The 15,827-nt window shown below is 48.0% G+C and overlaps 1 protein-coding gene across 1 annotated transcript in view; it reads left to right on the top strand.

Annotated features, from left to right (window-relative positions):
- Positions 1 to 15,827, top strand: part of SUGP1 (SURP and G-patch domain containing 1) — a 28,069-nt gene that overhangs the window by 10,729 nt on the left and 1,513 nt on the right. Inside the window, exons 7-11 of the mRNA XM_058563878.1 lie at positions 400 to 523; positions 6,379 to 6,731; positions 13,705 to 13,811; positions 14,705 to 14,882; positions 15,290 to 15,396. Of these exons, the coding sequence (XP_058419861.1) occupies positions 400 to 523; positions 6,379 to 6,731; positions 13,705 to 13,811; positions 14,705 to 14,882; positions 15,290 to 15,396 (869 nt within the window). The remainder of the gene's footprint in view (positions 1 to 399; positions 524 to 6,378; positions 6,732 to 13,704; positions 13,812 to 14,704; positions 14,883 to 15,289; positions 15,397 to 15,827) is intronic.

Below are 15,827 nucleotides of genomic sequence, written 5' to 3'. Positions count from 1 at the left end.
TCGGCCCTTCATCCTGACCTTCTCCCCTGGAGAGGAGGGCCAGGCCCATGCCCCCTGTAACCCTGGGGGGCAGCACCTGGCAGAAAGACTGAGGTGGGGACTGCCATCTCCCCTCCAGCCCAGACCCGGACCTTCCCTCACATTCTGTTCCTGTGTCCCAGGGTGTGTCCAAGGCCCCCCGAGACCTAGGGGTGGGAAGGGGCAAGGGGGTGGGGGCTCGAGATATGTTGTAATGTTAACTCTGGTGTTCAGTCCCAGTGCAGTAATCTGATTCCCGTTTGCCTGTTTTTCTTTGCATTGTTCCTAAAATAAACCCCTCTTGTTGCCTGTGGGGTTCTTAGCAGAAATTAGGCTGTTGGGTGTGGTGAGTTGAGCTCAGTACTGACAGCCTGCTTAAAGTTTCACCCCCAGAGGATGAAGAGGCCAAGAACCTTGCAGAAAAGTTGGCCAGGTTCATAGCAGATGGGGGTCCTGAGGTGGAAACCATTGCCTTCCAGAACAACCGTGAGAACCAGGCATTCAGGTAAGGGCGGGAGCTACCGGGGAGGTGACCCCCTCACCCTGGTCACAGCCCCCCATGCTGAGGGAACGCATTCAGCATGGTCCCAAGACGTGCTAGGGTCCCACAGCCAGAAGTTGGCAGTGCTGGGACTCAGGTCCAGGAGTTTCTGACCCCTGAGCCCAGCTCTACCACCCCCTGGGCATTCCCCAAGTGCGCGTTGGTGCCCTGAATCATCGCTGAGGCAGGCGTACAGGAGCCTTTGAGGCCTTGTGTTTGCCAGGTGCCTCATGGAGAAAGTCTCTAGCACTCGCCTGGCTCCCTTTGTAACAGAGACTTAGCCCCAGGCTGGGAGCAGGCCAGGCTCTCAGGCAGAAACTCCCAGAACCGTTGTTCGCTGTGTGTGTTCTTAGGGTCCCCTCTTTATGATGAGGGGAATGGCAAGAAATCAGGGAATGTGGTACCTCAGGCTCTGAGGAGTGGGAACTCCCAGCCTGTGTGCATGTTCCACGGAGAGGGTGGGACAAGAAGCCTTGCCTCCCAGCTTTCCTCAGCCACGCAGTCACATCCGAGCCCTTCAGGCTGGGTCTGTGTTCACCCATTGATTCATTCATTGGACAGGTTCAGCACCTCCTCTTTGCGGGGGGAGGTTGGTGGGTGGTGGGGTGGTGGGGGGGCAGTTGCTGCTGCAGGGTGGAACCAGCAGAGGCTTGTGAGGTGGATGCGGAACCTGGTGTGGGAGTGATGCACCCACGAGGACTCTTGGCCATGAGTAACACAAGTCCCGACTCAGTGAGATGTGATGGCACACGTAACAAAAAGTGCAAGAGCAGCAGTCTGGGCTGGTTCATTTAGCAGCTCTAGATGCCATCAGGGACTCAGGAAGAAGGAAGCGGGAATGGATGCTGGGGAGGCAGCCAGTTGAATCTACTACACGTGAGTCCCGGTGTGAGCTAGATGCAGAATAAAGCAAAGGGTGTCCGGAGGGAAGTGAAGCAGTGCAGATGGCAGGCACGGTGCCAGCGTGGCTGGGGTGCAGGATGAGCGTCAGGGTGTGGTGCAGACAGGCCATGGAGCTGGGCAGGGCCACGTCCTGCAGGGCTCAAGTGTTTACTGATATCCTTTGGAAGGGCTGCGTAGGGAGTGACGGGGTTGATTGTGCTTCCGGGGTCACTGGCTGCAGTCATGGATGGTGGTCAGACACTCCACGTCGAGGCAGATGGAGGTTGAGGGGAACCATCAGGAGGTGGGGCCAGTGGAACTGTGGAGGCTGGTGGGGAGGGCTGCTGGGGGGTTCAGGTGTCCCTGCGTCTGGTGCCTGGGTGACCCGGAGCCCTCATGGGGGCCGTAGGCTGTTTGAGTCTGGAGATAACGGGAGTGGTCTGCCTGGGCGGGAGACCCACTTGGGATCTCCTAACAACATCATATCAGCCACCACTCTGCACCACCCAAACTAGTGTTTACATAATAGTCTACTTTAAATTGCTGCACCTTTTGTTTTTTCGTTTACCTAAGTTTATTTAAACAGGAAACTTAGTTTCCTGTCACTCAAGATAAGTAGAGCTGACTGCAAAAATCTATCTTAGGAAAAGCAGGCAAGATTATGGAATTCCATCCAAGGCCCAAGCCCAGGGGGCTCTCTCTGGTCAGAGGGGTCCAGGCCTCAGCGGCTCTGGCCAAGCCTTTCCCTTGGGGTCATAACTGAGAGATGCTGTTGGCGCAGGTAGCTCTGGGCCTTCTGTGTGGTTGTCCCCCCCGCATAGGGACATTGCTGGTGGACACCCAACTTGTCAGTTGTGGCCGTGATGGAGCCCAGGGGGTGAATGCGGGGGGCAAGGAAGGAGTCTGGGGTTCCCAGAGGAGAAGTGGCTGAAGGTGAGCGGTATGCTCTGGGGGAGCTCATCCCCCTGCTCAAGCCTTAGGCCAGAGCCAGACCACAGTTGGCACTCCACACCTTGGGGAGGAATGAATGGGAGATGATCAGTTGTCTAGGCCTGGCCAAGGCGTGCAGGGTCGCACCAAACAGACTGTTTAATCTCCACATGTGGTCAGGTGTGAGGCAGCTCCTCTCCCCAAGATCCAACAGCCACCTCGTGTTCCTACTGCTCTCAGCCCTTCCCTGCCCTCCTGAGTCCTCACGTAGGCCTGGCACACCCTGGTGGCTCTCTGTTTTGGGAAACAATCCGTAACAACTGTGCTCGTCTATAAAGAAGTTGGAAACTTCCATTCCTTTGACCATCATCCCACTTCTGAGGTGCCATCGCCAGAAATAATAAGCACTGTCCCTAGTCATGAAAAATTAGTCACACACTGAATGCCAGTGCCAGTGGGCTAACCTATAACTGCAGCTCTCTGGTGGGATCAATGCCATGGGAAGGCACATGGTAGCAGGCAGCACAGCACCCACCGCGGGCCACTTGCAGCTCTAACATAACCCATGTGAGCCACATGGTTCCTTACAACAACCTGGCATGCTGGCCTTTTGCAGGTGAGGAAACCGAGGCAAGAGGCCAGCTGGTGGAGGTACTTTTTGCCACCACACTCCACTGCATTCTCACGGGAAAGCCTTATATTGTCAGGTTAAGGAATTTTTTTAAAATCGAGATACAGAAAAGAGAATCACAGCTCTGTTCAAATAAATCTGCACTGAAGAAAAAGACTGGACATGTTAACTTTGGTTAACCTGGGGGACGAGATCACTCCTACCAGAGGGGTTCTTTGTTGTAGAATCCCCTGCACATGTGCCCAGGCACACGGTGGGGTGGCAGCTGTTACCCCCCTCACAGACACACAGACTCACAGGGGCCTCCCGGTTACTGCCTCTCGGGGCAGCATCATGGAGAAGGCTCAATGTGAACCAGCATCTGAGGCCAGGAAGGGGCCTGTGAGCCCAGAGGAAACCCACCCTGTCAGGAGTTGCCCACCTGCACAGTGGGTGAATCCGCCAGGTCGGCTTTTCTTGGAGGAACCAAATAGCCTTAAATCCTTGTCCAACCCTTCCTGGTTGCCAAGCACCTGTTTGAAATCCAGCCACTGCTTGCTTTCCTCTTTGAACAATTCCTTGTTTTTGTCTCAATTTTTTTTTAAGATGTTATTTTTTTTAGAGCAGTTTTAGGTTCACAGCAAAATTGTGAGGGGAAGGTACAGAGATTTCCCATATGTCCTCTGCCCCGACAGGTGCACAACCGCCTCTATTATCAACATTCCCTACCAGAGTCTTTGCACCAGAGTCTTTTTTCCATTTTATTGCCTTTGCTCCTTTGTCAAATATCAGTTGACTATATATATATATATTTTTTTTTTTTTTGAAAGAATAGATAAAACTTTAGAGTCAGTTTGTCAATATTCACAAAATAACTTGCTGGGATTTGGATTGGGGTTGCATTGAACCTAGAGATCAAGTTGGGAAGAACTGACATCTTGACAATGTTGACTCTTCCTATCCATGAACATGGAATATCTTTCCATTTATTTAGTTCTTTGAATTCATTCCTCAGAGTTTTGTAGTTTGATCATAAAGATCTTGTACATATTTTGTTAGACTTGTACCTAAGTGTTTCATTTTTGGCGTTGCTAATGTAAATGGTATTGTGTTTTTAATTTCAAATTCCACTTGTTCATTGCTAGTATGTAGGAAAGTGATGACTTTCGTATATTAACCTGTCCTGCAACCTTGCTATAATAGCTTTTTTTTAATCTATTCTTGCATCTATTTTTCCTACATAGTTATATCATTTGCAAACAAAGATAATTTTATTCCTTCCTTCTCAATCAGTATACCTTTCCTTTTCTCATCTTATTGGATTAGCTAGGACTTCAGTACAATGTTGAAAAGCATTGGTGAGGTGGGCTGTTCTTGCCTTGTTCCTGTTCTTAGTGGGAAAGCTTCAAATTTCTCAGCGTTAAGTATGATGTTAGCTGTAGGTTTTTTTTTTTTTTTTTTTTTTTTTTTTTTTAGCTGTAGGTTTTTTTGTAGATGTTCTTTATCAAGTTGAGGAAGTTCCCTCATATTTCTAGTTTACTGAGAGTTTTTATCATGAACGGATGTTGGATTTTGTCAAATGCTTTTTCTGCATCTATTGATATGATCATGTAATTTTTTTTTTTTTTTAGCCTATTGATGTGATGGATTACACTGCTTGATTTTCAAATGTTGAACCAGCTTTGCATGTCTGGAATAAATCCCACTTGTTCGTGGTGTATAATTCTTTTTATCCATTGGTGGATTCGGTTTACTAATATTTTGTTGAGTTTTTTGCATCTATGTTCATGAGAGATGTTAGTCTGTAGTTTTCTTTTCTTGCAATGTCTTTGTCTAGTTTTGGTATTAGGGTAATTGGATGACTTAGAAAGTATCTCTCTGCTTCTATCCTCAGAAGGAGATTGTAGGGAATTGGTGTAATTTTTTCCTTAAATGTTTGGTAGAATTCACCAGTGAACTCTTCAGGGTGTGGTGCTTTCTGTTTTGGGAGGTTATTAATTACTGATTCAATTTGTTTAATAGAAATAGGCCTGTTCAGATTGTCTGTTTCTTCTTGTGTGAGTTTTGGCAGATTGAGTCTTTCAAGGAATTGGTCCATTTCATCTAGATTATCAAATTTGTGGACATAGAGTTCATAATAATCCTTTACTATCCTTTTAGTGTCCATGAGCTCTGTAGTGATGTCTCCTCTTTCATTTCTGATATTAATTTGTGTCTTTTCTCTTTTTGTGTTAGACTGACTAGAAGATTAATGATTATATGATATTTCTTCCTTTGAATTTTTACAAATCTCCCTCCCTGGGTTTTCTGAAGGGTGTACATGTTTGTGCCATGACCCAGGATTACAAAGAAGATGCCGCCATCTGCTCATCCCTCCTTCCTACCCTTGGTACCAGTGTTAGCACGGCTGGGGGTCCTTCCACGCCTCTTCTGGCTCTCACATAGACACATAGAAATAGTGTGTGGGGTTTCTTTCTACTGTCTTCCTTTTATACAAAAGGAATTTACAGCATCCTTGAGCCCACATGTTGCTTTTGTAGCACAGGTTCATGAGCGCAGATCTAGCCCCTTCTTGTCTGCGGCCGTGTAACCCATGCTGTGCACAGGTTTTGCTATGTGGAACTGGGCTGTGACTCTTTCTTCTGTGTGGACCGTCGGCTCTGGAGATGCATAGTCTGAGAGATGCTGGGCAGATGCAGAGGAAGCTGCGGCCTCTGCCAGCTCTGAACCCGGCACCTCCTGCTCCATGCTTGGGGCTGGGGTTGGAGGGGACTAAGGGGACCCGTGGCTTCCAGTGAGGCAGGGGCTTCTGCCCTTGGGTTGGAGTCCAGCTCCCTGTCCATTCCGATGTTCACTGTCTCTGTTTTGGCTCCATCTGCTGTTGATGCCTCCCAAGGTGGCATCAGAGAGAAGCACAGATGTGTCAAGCTGTCAGGCTCAGGACAAATCCTGCCTTTTCTGGTGTCAGGTGTTTCTCGAAACTCAGGATTTCTTGGTTTGAAGGCACCGATGTGCTCATCTAGGATGGCAGGGGAAGAAGCCCCAGAGATCCTGGGGAAGGTCTGAGGGAGCCTGCCCGTTCTCCTTCAAAGCAGAGGATCAATGATACTGTAATGGGTGCTTGATAAAGATGGGGTAGGGGCTTAGAGTGGCCCTTGGTTCACGGAAACAGCATTGTGACAGGCTGTGGGCATGTCACACTGTTCCTCAAGTTTGGGCCACCAGAGCCAGCAGCCTCTGAGGCCTGGCAGGGCAGGAGGTCGTGGTGGAGACCTTGACCCTGACATGAACCTGAAGTGACCCTGGCCTACCTGGGCGTGCCTGCACAAGGCCCAAGCTGCTCAGGGGCAAAGGGCTGGGGTCCAGCTGACAATGTGCCCCCCGCTCTCCTTTTTAGCTTTCTGTACGAACCGAACAGCCAAGGGTACAAGTACTACCGCCAGAAGCTGGAAGAGTTCCGCAAAGCCAAGGCTGGCCCCGTGGGCACCCCCACAGCACTCGACTTCGGCCTGAAGCGCAAATCCCCTCTTGAGACCCCGTCGGGGTCCATGCCCCCCACTGCCTGCCCCACCTTATCTGCCCCTGCGCCCGCTGTCACCCCAGCTCCAGCTGCCCCTGGGAAGCCAGCTACCACAGCCACTGTGAAGAGGAAGCGAAAGAGCCGGTGGGGGCCTGAAGAGGACAAAGTGGAGCTCCCACCTGCTGAGCTAGTGCAGAGAGATGTGGATGCCTCTCCCTCGCCTCTGTCAGGTGGGTTGACCCCCTCCCCCAGGCTCTGTCAGGAGGATCTCAACTTTTTTTCACTGAGCATAATGTTTTCAAGATTCATCTGTGTTGTAGCATGAATCAGAATTTCATTCATTTCTATGGCTGAATAGTATTCCAGTGTACAGATGTACCACACTTTGTTCATCCATTCACCAGTTGATAGACACGTGGGTTGTTTCTACCTTTTGGTGATTGTGAATACTGCTCCTGTGAACATTGGCCTACAGCTGCTTTTTGGATCCCTAATTTCAATTCTTTTGTGTATGTACCTAGGGATGGAATTACGGGGTCATATGGTTAATTCTATGTTTAACTTTTTGAGGAACTGCCAAATTGTTTTCTATAGGAGCTGCACCATTTTATGTTCCCACCAGCAGTGCTTAAGGCTTCCAGTTAATCCACATCCTCAGCTTTTTTGTGTGTGTGTGTGTGAGGAAGATCAGCCCTGAGCTAACATCCATGCTAATCCTCCTCTTTTTGCTGAGGAAGACCGGCCCTGAGCTAACATCCATTACCAATCCTCCTTTTTTTTCCCCAAAGCCCCAGTAGATAGTTGTATGTCACAGTTGCACATTTTTCTAGTTGCTGTATGTGGGACGCAGCCTCAGCATGGCCGGAGAAGCGGTGCGTCGGTGCGCACCCGGGATCCGAACCCCGGGCCGCCAGTAGTGGAGTGCGCCACTTAACCGCTAAGGCACGGGGCCGGCTCCTTTACCCATTTTTCAGTTGGGTTGTTTGTCTTTTTGTTGTAGAAGTTCTTTATATAGTCTGGATGTTAACCCTCTATTCAGATGTATGATTAGCAAATATTTTCTCTCATTCTATGGGTTGTCTTATTTTTAATTATTTATTTTATTTTTTATTGAGGTCATAATAGTTTATAACATTGTGAAATTTCAGTTGTACATTATTATTATTTTTTATTTTTGTGAGGAAGATCAGCCCTGAGTTAACATCCATGCCAATCCTCCTCTTTTTGCTGAGGAAGACTGGCCCTGAGTTAACGTCCGTGCCGATCTTCCTCCACTTTATGTGGGACGCTGCCACAGCATGGCCTGACAAGCGGTGCATCGGGGCGCGCCTGGGATCCGAACTCCAGCTGCCAGCAGCGGAACGCATGCACTTAACTGCTATGCCACAGGGCCAGCCCCTCAGTTGTGCATTATTATTTGTCAGTCACCATATAAATGCACCCCTTCACCCCTTATGCCCACCCTCCAACCCCCTACCCCCTGGTAACCACTAAACTGTTCTTTCTGTCCGTGTGTTAGTTTATCTTCCACATATGAGTGAAATCATACAGTGTCTGTCTTTCTCTGTCTGGCTTATTTCGCTTGACATCATACACCCAAGGGCCATCTATGTTGTTGCGAATGGGACGATTTTGTCTGTTTTTTTATGGCTGAGTAGTATTCCATTGTATATACATACCACATCTTCTTTTTTTTTTTTTTTTAGTGCATATTTAAGTCTAATATATCCGATTTTTTTTTGGGGGGGGTTCTCAAACTAATCTTTTTTTTTTTTTTAAATTTTTTGTTTATTGCAGTAACATTGGTTTTTAACATTGTAAAAATTTCAGGTGTACATCATTATACTTCTATTTCTGCATAGATTACATCATGTTCACCACCAAAATACTAATTACGACCCATCACCACACACATGTACCGAATTATCCCTTTCATCCTCCTCCCTCCCCCCTTCCCCTCTGGTAACCACCAATCCAATCTCTGTCTCTATGTGTTTGTTTATTGTTGTTATTGTCTACTACTTAATGAAGGAAATCATACGGTATTTGACCTTCTCCCTCTGACTTATTTCACTTTGCATTATACCCTCAATGTCCATCTGTGTTGTCACACACATCTTCTTTATCCAGTCATCAGTTGATGGGTATAGGTTGTCTTTTCACCCTCTTAATAGTGTCCTTTGATGCACAAAAGTTTTAGATTTTAGTGAAGTTCAATTTATTCTTGTCTTTTGTTGCCTTTGATTTTGGTGTCATATGTAAGAAACCATAGCCAAATCCAAGGTCATGAAGATTTACCCCAATGTTTTATTCTAACAGTTTTATAGTTTTAGCCCTTAAATTTAGGTCTTTCATCCATTTTGATTTAATTTTTATATATAATATAAGGTAAGGGTCCAACTTCATTCTTTTGCATGTGGAGATCCAGTTGTCGCAGCACATTTGTTGAAGAAAGAGACTGTTCTTTCTCTACTGAATGGTCTTGGCACCGTTGTCAAAAATCTTTTGACCATAGATGTAAGGATTTATTTCTGGGCTCTCTATTCTATTACTGGTTTGTATGTCCTTATAGCAGTACCACACTGTTTTGATTACTGAGCTTTGAAATCGGAAGTGTCAGTCTTCCAACTTTGTTCTTCTTTTTCAAGCTTTGGCTATTTGGGGTCCCTGCACTTTTCATATGAATTTTCAGGTGAGCTTTTCCATTTCTGCAAAAAACACTGTTGGGATTTTGATAGGGATTGCATTGAATCTGTAGATCACTTTGGGTAATATTGACATGTTAACAATATTTAAGTCTTCCAACCTGTGATCATAGGATGTCTTTCCATTTACTTAGGTCTTCTTTAATTTGTTTCAATGTGTTTTGTGGTTTTCATTGTACAAGTCGTGCACCTTCTTCTTTAAATTTATTCCTAAGTGATTTATTCTTTTGATGCTATTGTAAATGGAGTTGTTTTTAAAATTTCCTTTTTGGGTTGTTTCTAGTGTATAGAAATACAACTGATTTTTGTCTGTTGATTATGTATCTTTCAACTTTGCTGAATTCATTCATGAGCTCTAACAGTCTTTTTGTAGATTCATTAGAGTATTTTACATATAAGAGCATGTCATCTGCAAATAGAGACAGATTTATTTTTCCTTTCCAATTAGATGCCTCTTCTTTTTCTTGCCTGATTACTCTTGCTAGAACTTGCAGTACTGTGTTGAAGAGAAGTGGCAAAAACACGCATCCTTGCCTTGTTCCTGATCTTAGCGGGAAAGATTTTGGTTTTTTACCATTGAGTATGATGTTTGCTGTGTGTTTTATGTTGAAGAAGTTCCGTTCTGTTCCTAGTTTATTGAGTGTTTTTATCATGAAAGGGTGTTAGATTTTTCAAATGCTTTTTCTACATCAATTGAAATGATCATGTGGTTTTTTCCCTTCATTCTATTAATGTGGAGTATTAGGTATATAGATTTTCGTATGTTGCATTCCTGGGATAAATCCCACTTGGTCGTGGTGAATAATCCTTTTAACATGGTGCTGGATTTGGTTTGCTAGTATTTTGTTGCAGAGTTCTGCATCTATACTCATAAGGAATATTGTTCTATAGTTTTCTTCTTGTGTCTTTGTCTGCCTTTGTTATCAGGGTTATTCTGACCTCATAGAATGAGTTAGAAAATGTTCCCTACTTTAATTTTTTGGAAGAATTTGAGAAGAATTGGTATTAAATTCTACCAAACATTTAAAAGGTGAATTATCAGTGACGCCATCTGGTTCCAGACTTTTCTTTGTTGAGGTGTTTTTGATTATTGATTCGACTCCTTACTTGTTATTTATAAGTCGAATCAGATTTTTGTGCCTTCTTGGGTTAGTTTTGGTAGTTTATGCATTTCTAGGAATTTACCCACTTCATCTAGGTAATTTGTTGGCATACAGTTATTCATAGTATTCTCTTATAATCCTTTTTATTTCTGTAAAGTCATTAGTAATATTTCCATTTTCATTTCTGATTTTAGTAATTGAGTCTTCTCTCTTTTTTTCCTAGGCAGTCTATCTAAAGGTTTGTCCATTTTGTTGATCTTTTCAAAAAAACCATCTTTTGGTTTTGTGGATTTTCTCTATTGTATTTCTATTGCCTATATCACTTATCTCCTTTTTAATCTTTATTTCCTTTCTTCTTCTAGCTCTGGAATTCGTTTGCTCTTCTTTTCCTAGTTCCTTAAGGTGGAGTTAGGTTATTGACTGGAGTTCTTTTTTCTATTTTGCTGAGGAAGATTCACTCTGAGCTAACATCTGTGCCAATCTTCCTCTATTTTGTATGTCGGTCGCTGCCACAGCATGGCCGCTGGCAAGTGGTGTAGGTCCACACCCAGGAACCAAACCCTCAAACCCAGGCCGCTGAAGCAGAGTGCACTGAACTTAACCACTATGCCACGTGGCCAGCCCCTGGAGTTCTTATTTTTTAATATATGCACATACAGGTCTAAATTTACCTCTTAGCACTGCTTTTCTACCTCCCATAGGTTTTGGTGTTTTGTGCTTTCGTGTTCATCTTAAGTATTTTCTAACCTCTCTTGTGATTTCTTCTTTGACTCATTCATTGTTTGAGTGTGTTTAATTTCCACATATTTGTAAGTTTTCCTCCTGTTACTGATTTCTAGTTTCATTCCATTGTGATCAGAAAGGATACATGGTAGGATTTCAGTCTTTTAAAATTTATTGCAACTTGTTTTGTAGCCTAACGTATGATCTGTCCTGGAGAACGTTCCATGTTTACTTGAGAAGACTGCTGCCTTTGTTAGCTTGCGTGATCTGTTTGTGTCTGTGAGGTCTAATTGGTGTATAGTATTGTTTAGTCCTCTGTATTCTTATTGATCTTCTGTCTAGATGTTCTGTCCATTATTAAAAATGGGGTATTGAAATCTCCAACTATTATTGTAGAACTGTCTATTTCTCCCTTCGGTTTTTGCTTCATATATCTTGGCTCTTGTTAGGTGTGTATATATTTAATTGTTATATCTTCTTTGAGTATCAAACCTTTTATTAATACATAATGTCCTTCTTTGTCTCTTGTAGCCTTTTTTGACTTAAAGTCTATTTTGTCTGATACCAGTATGGCCATCCCAGCTCTCTCTTGGTTACTATTTGCATGAATTATCTTTTTCCGTCCTTTTACTTTCAACCTATTTGTGTCTTTATATCTAGAGTGAGTCTCTTGTAGACAGCATATAGATGGATCCTGTTATCTCCCTTAAGCTTTCAAGTACTTGGACTCATTCTTGTCATAGAAAGCTTAGGAAATGCATGATGTTTTTTTTTTTTTAAATAATTTATTTATTTATTTATTTTTTTCCCCCAAAGCCCCAGTAGATAGTTGTATGTCACAGCTGCACATCCTTCTAGCCGGTGCATGTGGGACGCGGCCCCAGCATGGCCGGAGACGCGGTGCGTCGGTGCGCGCCCGGGATCTGAACCCTTGCCGCCAGCAGTGGAGCGCGCGCACCCAACCGCTAAGCCACGGGGCCGGCCCTGGAAATGCATGATGTTAGACACAATAGTTGCCATGGTCAGTTTTGCAGTTACCTCTAACCTCTTCCTCCTTGACAGCAGTTTTAGGAATGGCCGTGTGGCCTCATTTTTCATTTTCTCCCACAAACCCACGGTGGAGGGGGATCTGTGTGATCATATTCTGCACATAATAATCGGTGACTGAGAGAGGCCATCTCATGTTGTCTGACTTCCCCTGCCACACAGCTGCACCACAGTTGGAGCTGTTTCCACCTCTCTCACCCCCGACTTGACTGGAGCTGGACACACAAATACATAGAGGAGTCAGACACGCCCTAATTCGGCATCTGTGTTTGCCTCATGAGTATGGCTAAGAGGGAAGGCAACTCACCCAGGTCACATAGCTAGTTGGTTGGCTCTGCCCGTCCAGCTCTGAGGTTAGTTTCTTGCCCAGTGCCTCCCTAGCCCAAGGAAAAAAGCTAGTGACTGAAGATTCTAGTACTCACTGGGGCTCTAGATAGCCCCTCCACCCAGGGTTGAGGGTGCCTCGGATCAGATTACCGCTTGAGTGCTGAACCCTGGTGCCAGCTGTAAAGGAGGGTGCTCAGATCTGGGTGCTGCTCTGATGCATGCACACCCCACCCCTGAGACCATGTCCGTGAGGTTTGGCCCCAGCTCCTAGCTGGTGGAGAAGCTTCCCTCGTGGTCTAGTGGACAAGCACAGGCTCCAAAGTCTCAGGCCCTTGTGTTCAAGTCCCACTGGCCCATGTCGTCCCCAGAGGAGCATGGGCAGCCTCCACCCACCTGCTCAGTGGTGAATGTGGCTTGAGGAAGAGAGGGACTGTGGGCACACTCCAGGTACATGGCAGGTGGCGCAGGCCCTGACTCCCTTGCCCTCTCCACGGGCCTCCCCTACACCCTTCAGAGCCCCCACAGACCTTCGAGGAGGGATTGGGGTACAATCGTGGGGTCAAGAAGTACCTGTGAGTGGTTCTTACAGGCAAAGCCCCAGCCCCAGTGAGCTCTTTCCACCCTCCCAGAGGGGCCTCTGTACTCTGCTCTGCCCAGCTTCTACCCTAGGAAGCCACCGCCTGAGGGGTGGTTGTTTCCGTCACCCAGATGGGCTGTTGCAGCATCTTCACATGAATTAGTAGTGTTCCCAGCTCCAGCCTAGGCTGATGCCAAATTAAATGTCAGTTGCTTTGAGGACAGTCAGCTGCTTCCCGGGAAGCAGCTAACAGAGCCCCGTAGCTGAGTCTTACGCCAGACTCTGAACTCATGTGTGTCTACGCCAGGTGTCTGTTTGCTGCAGGGCTTACTTCCCAGAGCCCATGTGCGTGAGTGTGTGCACACACAAGCTCATCTCACTCTTATGTCTGTGGCTTTGCGAAGTCCCTGCATGTCACCCATTAGCCATGTGACCTTGAGTGAGGTGCCAGACCTTTGAGTTCTGGTGTCGGTGTCTGAAACATGGGGGTGTAGAGCCTGCCTGGAGAGGTCACGTGGGGATGAAAGTGGGTGCATGTGATAGAGTGTTGCGAGGCCCCTGTGGTCATCACATGACATGGGATACTAAGTGTCCTGGTGTGAGGGCCCTGCCATGTGCGACAGGTATCTCAGATGATGTCAACACGTGGACTCTGCACCACACTCAGTAGCAGGGCTGGGCCCATGTGTCCCTTGCTGACCAGCCTGTGTCTTGTTTCCAGTTCAGGACCTCAAGGGGCTTGGCTACGAGAAGGGGAAGCCTGTGGGTCTGGTGGGTGTCACAGAGCTGTCAGACGCCCAGAAGAAGCAGCTGAAGGAGCAGCAAGAGGTAAGGCTATGGGGGGCAGGGCAGGCAGGCTCCATAGTGGCTGGTGGACTATTGTCCCCCACCCTGCCCCTGGTGCAGTGGTCATGGTGTATTCTTTCTGAGCCTTCCTGTGCCAGGCAGATCCCATGGTTAGGGGAGAGGCTCCTGGGCAGGCAGTTCCCCTGTCAACAGCATGCCACCCCCTGAGGGCCCTCCCCAGCCTGCAGTTGGGCCCAGAGGACTTCTCACGCTACCTGGGCAGCTGCTGCAGCCGGTGCTCCACAGCTAATCCCCACTGCACTCATGGCCTGTTCCGACTGGATAGTCCCCATTTGAGTTTTCCTTCCAGTTTCCTCTAGCATCCAGTACAGGACAGGCCTGGCCAGCACTGGGCACTCTGAGCAATGTGATGTTGGTGGTGGGCAGTGTTGGGGTGAGGGCCAGCTCAGCAGGGAGCTCTTTGGCCAGGGTTTTGGCCTCTCTGCTGCTTCCCTGGGGAACTAGAGGCACCTACCTGTCAGTCTCTGGGGACAGCTCACTCCGGCCACCACCTCTAGGCCAGCAGCCGCATCACATCACCCTCAACCTTCCCAAGGGTCAGAAGCCTGCATCACCCCCATTCAGTCCATGGTCATGGTGCCCACAATGTGCTGGATTCCAGGCCAGGCCCCAGGCTCTGGGCAAGGCAGAAAGGGGTCGTCGTTGCTCAACACAGGGATTCAGGAACCCAGGGCGTTTCCTGACACAAGGCTCTCTGCCTTCTTGGGCACTTGGCTCCGAGCCCTGCTCATGTGCCTGCCCCAAGGAGGGCAGAAGTGGGGAAGTGGGGGCCCCAACATGCACAGGGGAGGTGAGGGACCCACCTTCTGCGTGTGTGGTGCACTGCCTTGCTCACTGGCATTTGCCGCCCACAGATGCAGCAGATGTATGACATGATCATGCAGCACAAGCGCGCGATGCAAGACATGCAGCTGCTGTGGGAGAAGGCACTGCAGCAGCACCAGCATGGCTACGACAGTGATGAGGAGGTGGACAGCGAGCTGGGCACCTGGGAGCACCAGCTGCGGCGCATGGAGATGGACAAGACTCGGGGTGCGCCAAGGCGCGAGTCGCAGGGAGGGGGCATGCCTGGGTGAGGCCTTGCCCTCAGGGCACTGCAGGCTCAGGAAGCCCCACTCTCCTGCCCAGGAAGGCGCCCAGAGGCACTGCACCGAGGTCTTAAGCTGCCTGCCCAGGCTGTAAGGCCTTGGGCAAGAGACTCGGCCTCTCTGTGCTTCAGTTTCCTCAGTGGGAAAAGGAGTGGTCCTCTGAGTGTTCACTGGTGTTTGAACACGGCCGCTGCTTGGAGGAGCAGGGGCTCAGGTTGGAGTCTCAACCAGCTGCCTCATTCCCCCACGGCCCTAGACTCCCCCCGAGACTCATACCTGTGCTGTGGGGCTGCCCAGCCCACTCCCTGCCCTCCTCCTTCCTCCTCTCACCTTTCCTGCTTCTCTGGGCAGAGTGGGCTGAGCAATTGACAAAGATGGGCCGGGGCAAGCACTTCATCGGAGACTTCCTGCCGCCAGATGAGCTGGAGAAGTTCATGGAGACCTTCAAGGCTCTGAAGGTGAGCTGGGAGGGCCCCCAGGCACCAGCCCCTACTGTGGGCCCGTCCAGCAGGCAGCCTGCGCAGTGTCCCAGCCCCGCCTGCGTCAGGCGCCTGCAGCGGCCTTGAACCCCCCCTTGCTCACAGGAGAAGCTGGGCCCTCTTGCCGCGGGAGACATCTATTTATGACAGACGCCGTCTGTGTAGGGAATTAGCAAATAGCAGCTCAGCTGCTGCTTTAGAAACATTTCCTGGGGCTCCAGGGAAATTCTCCTTCCAGTGGAGCCAATTAAGTGCACTTTACCAGCAAAGCGTTTCTCAGGCAGAAACTCCTGCAGACTGGGCTCTCCAGAATGAGAGCTTAGCATTCCTCCCGTGCTGCCATCGGACTCGCGAAGAGTGACAGCTGACGTGGCACATCCCATGTCTTTTGAGGTTGTTTTGTAAAACTG

Source organism: Diceros bicornis, chromosome 20, assembly GCF_020826845.1.
Source record: "Diceros bicornis minor isolate mBicDic1 chromosome 20, mDicBic1.mat.cur, whole genome shotgun sequence".
NCBI lineage: Eukaryota > Metazoa > Chordata > Mammalia > Perissodactyla > Rhinocerotidae > Diceros > Diceros bicornis.
Note: the sequence above shows the minus strand (reverse complement) of the source record. Positions and strands in the feature narration are given on the sequence as shown.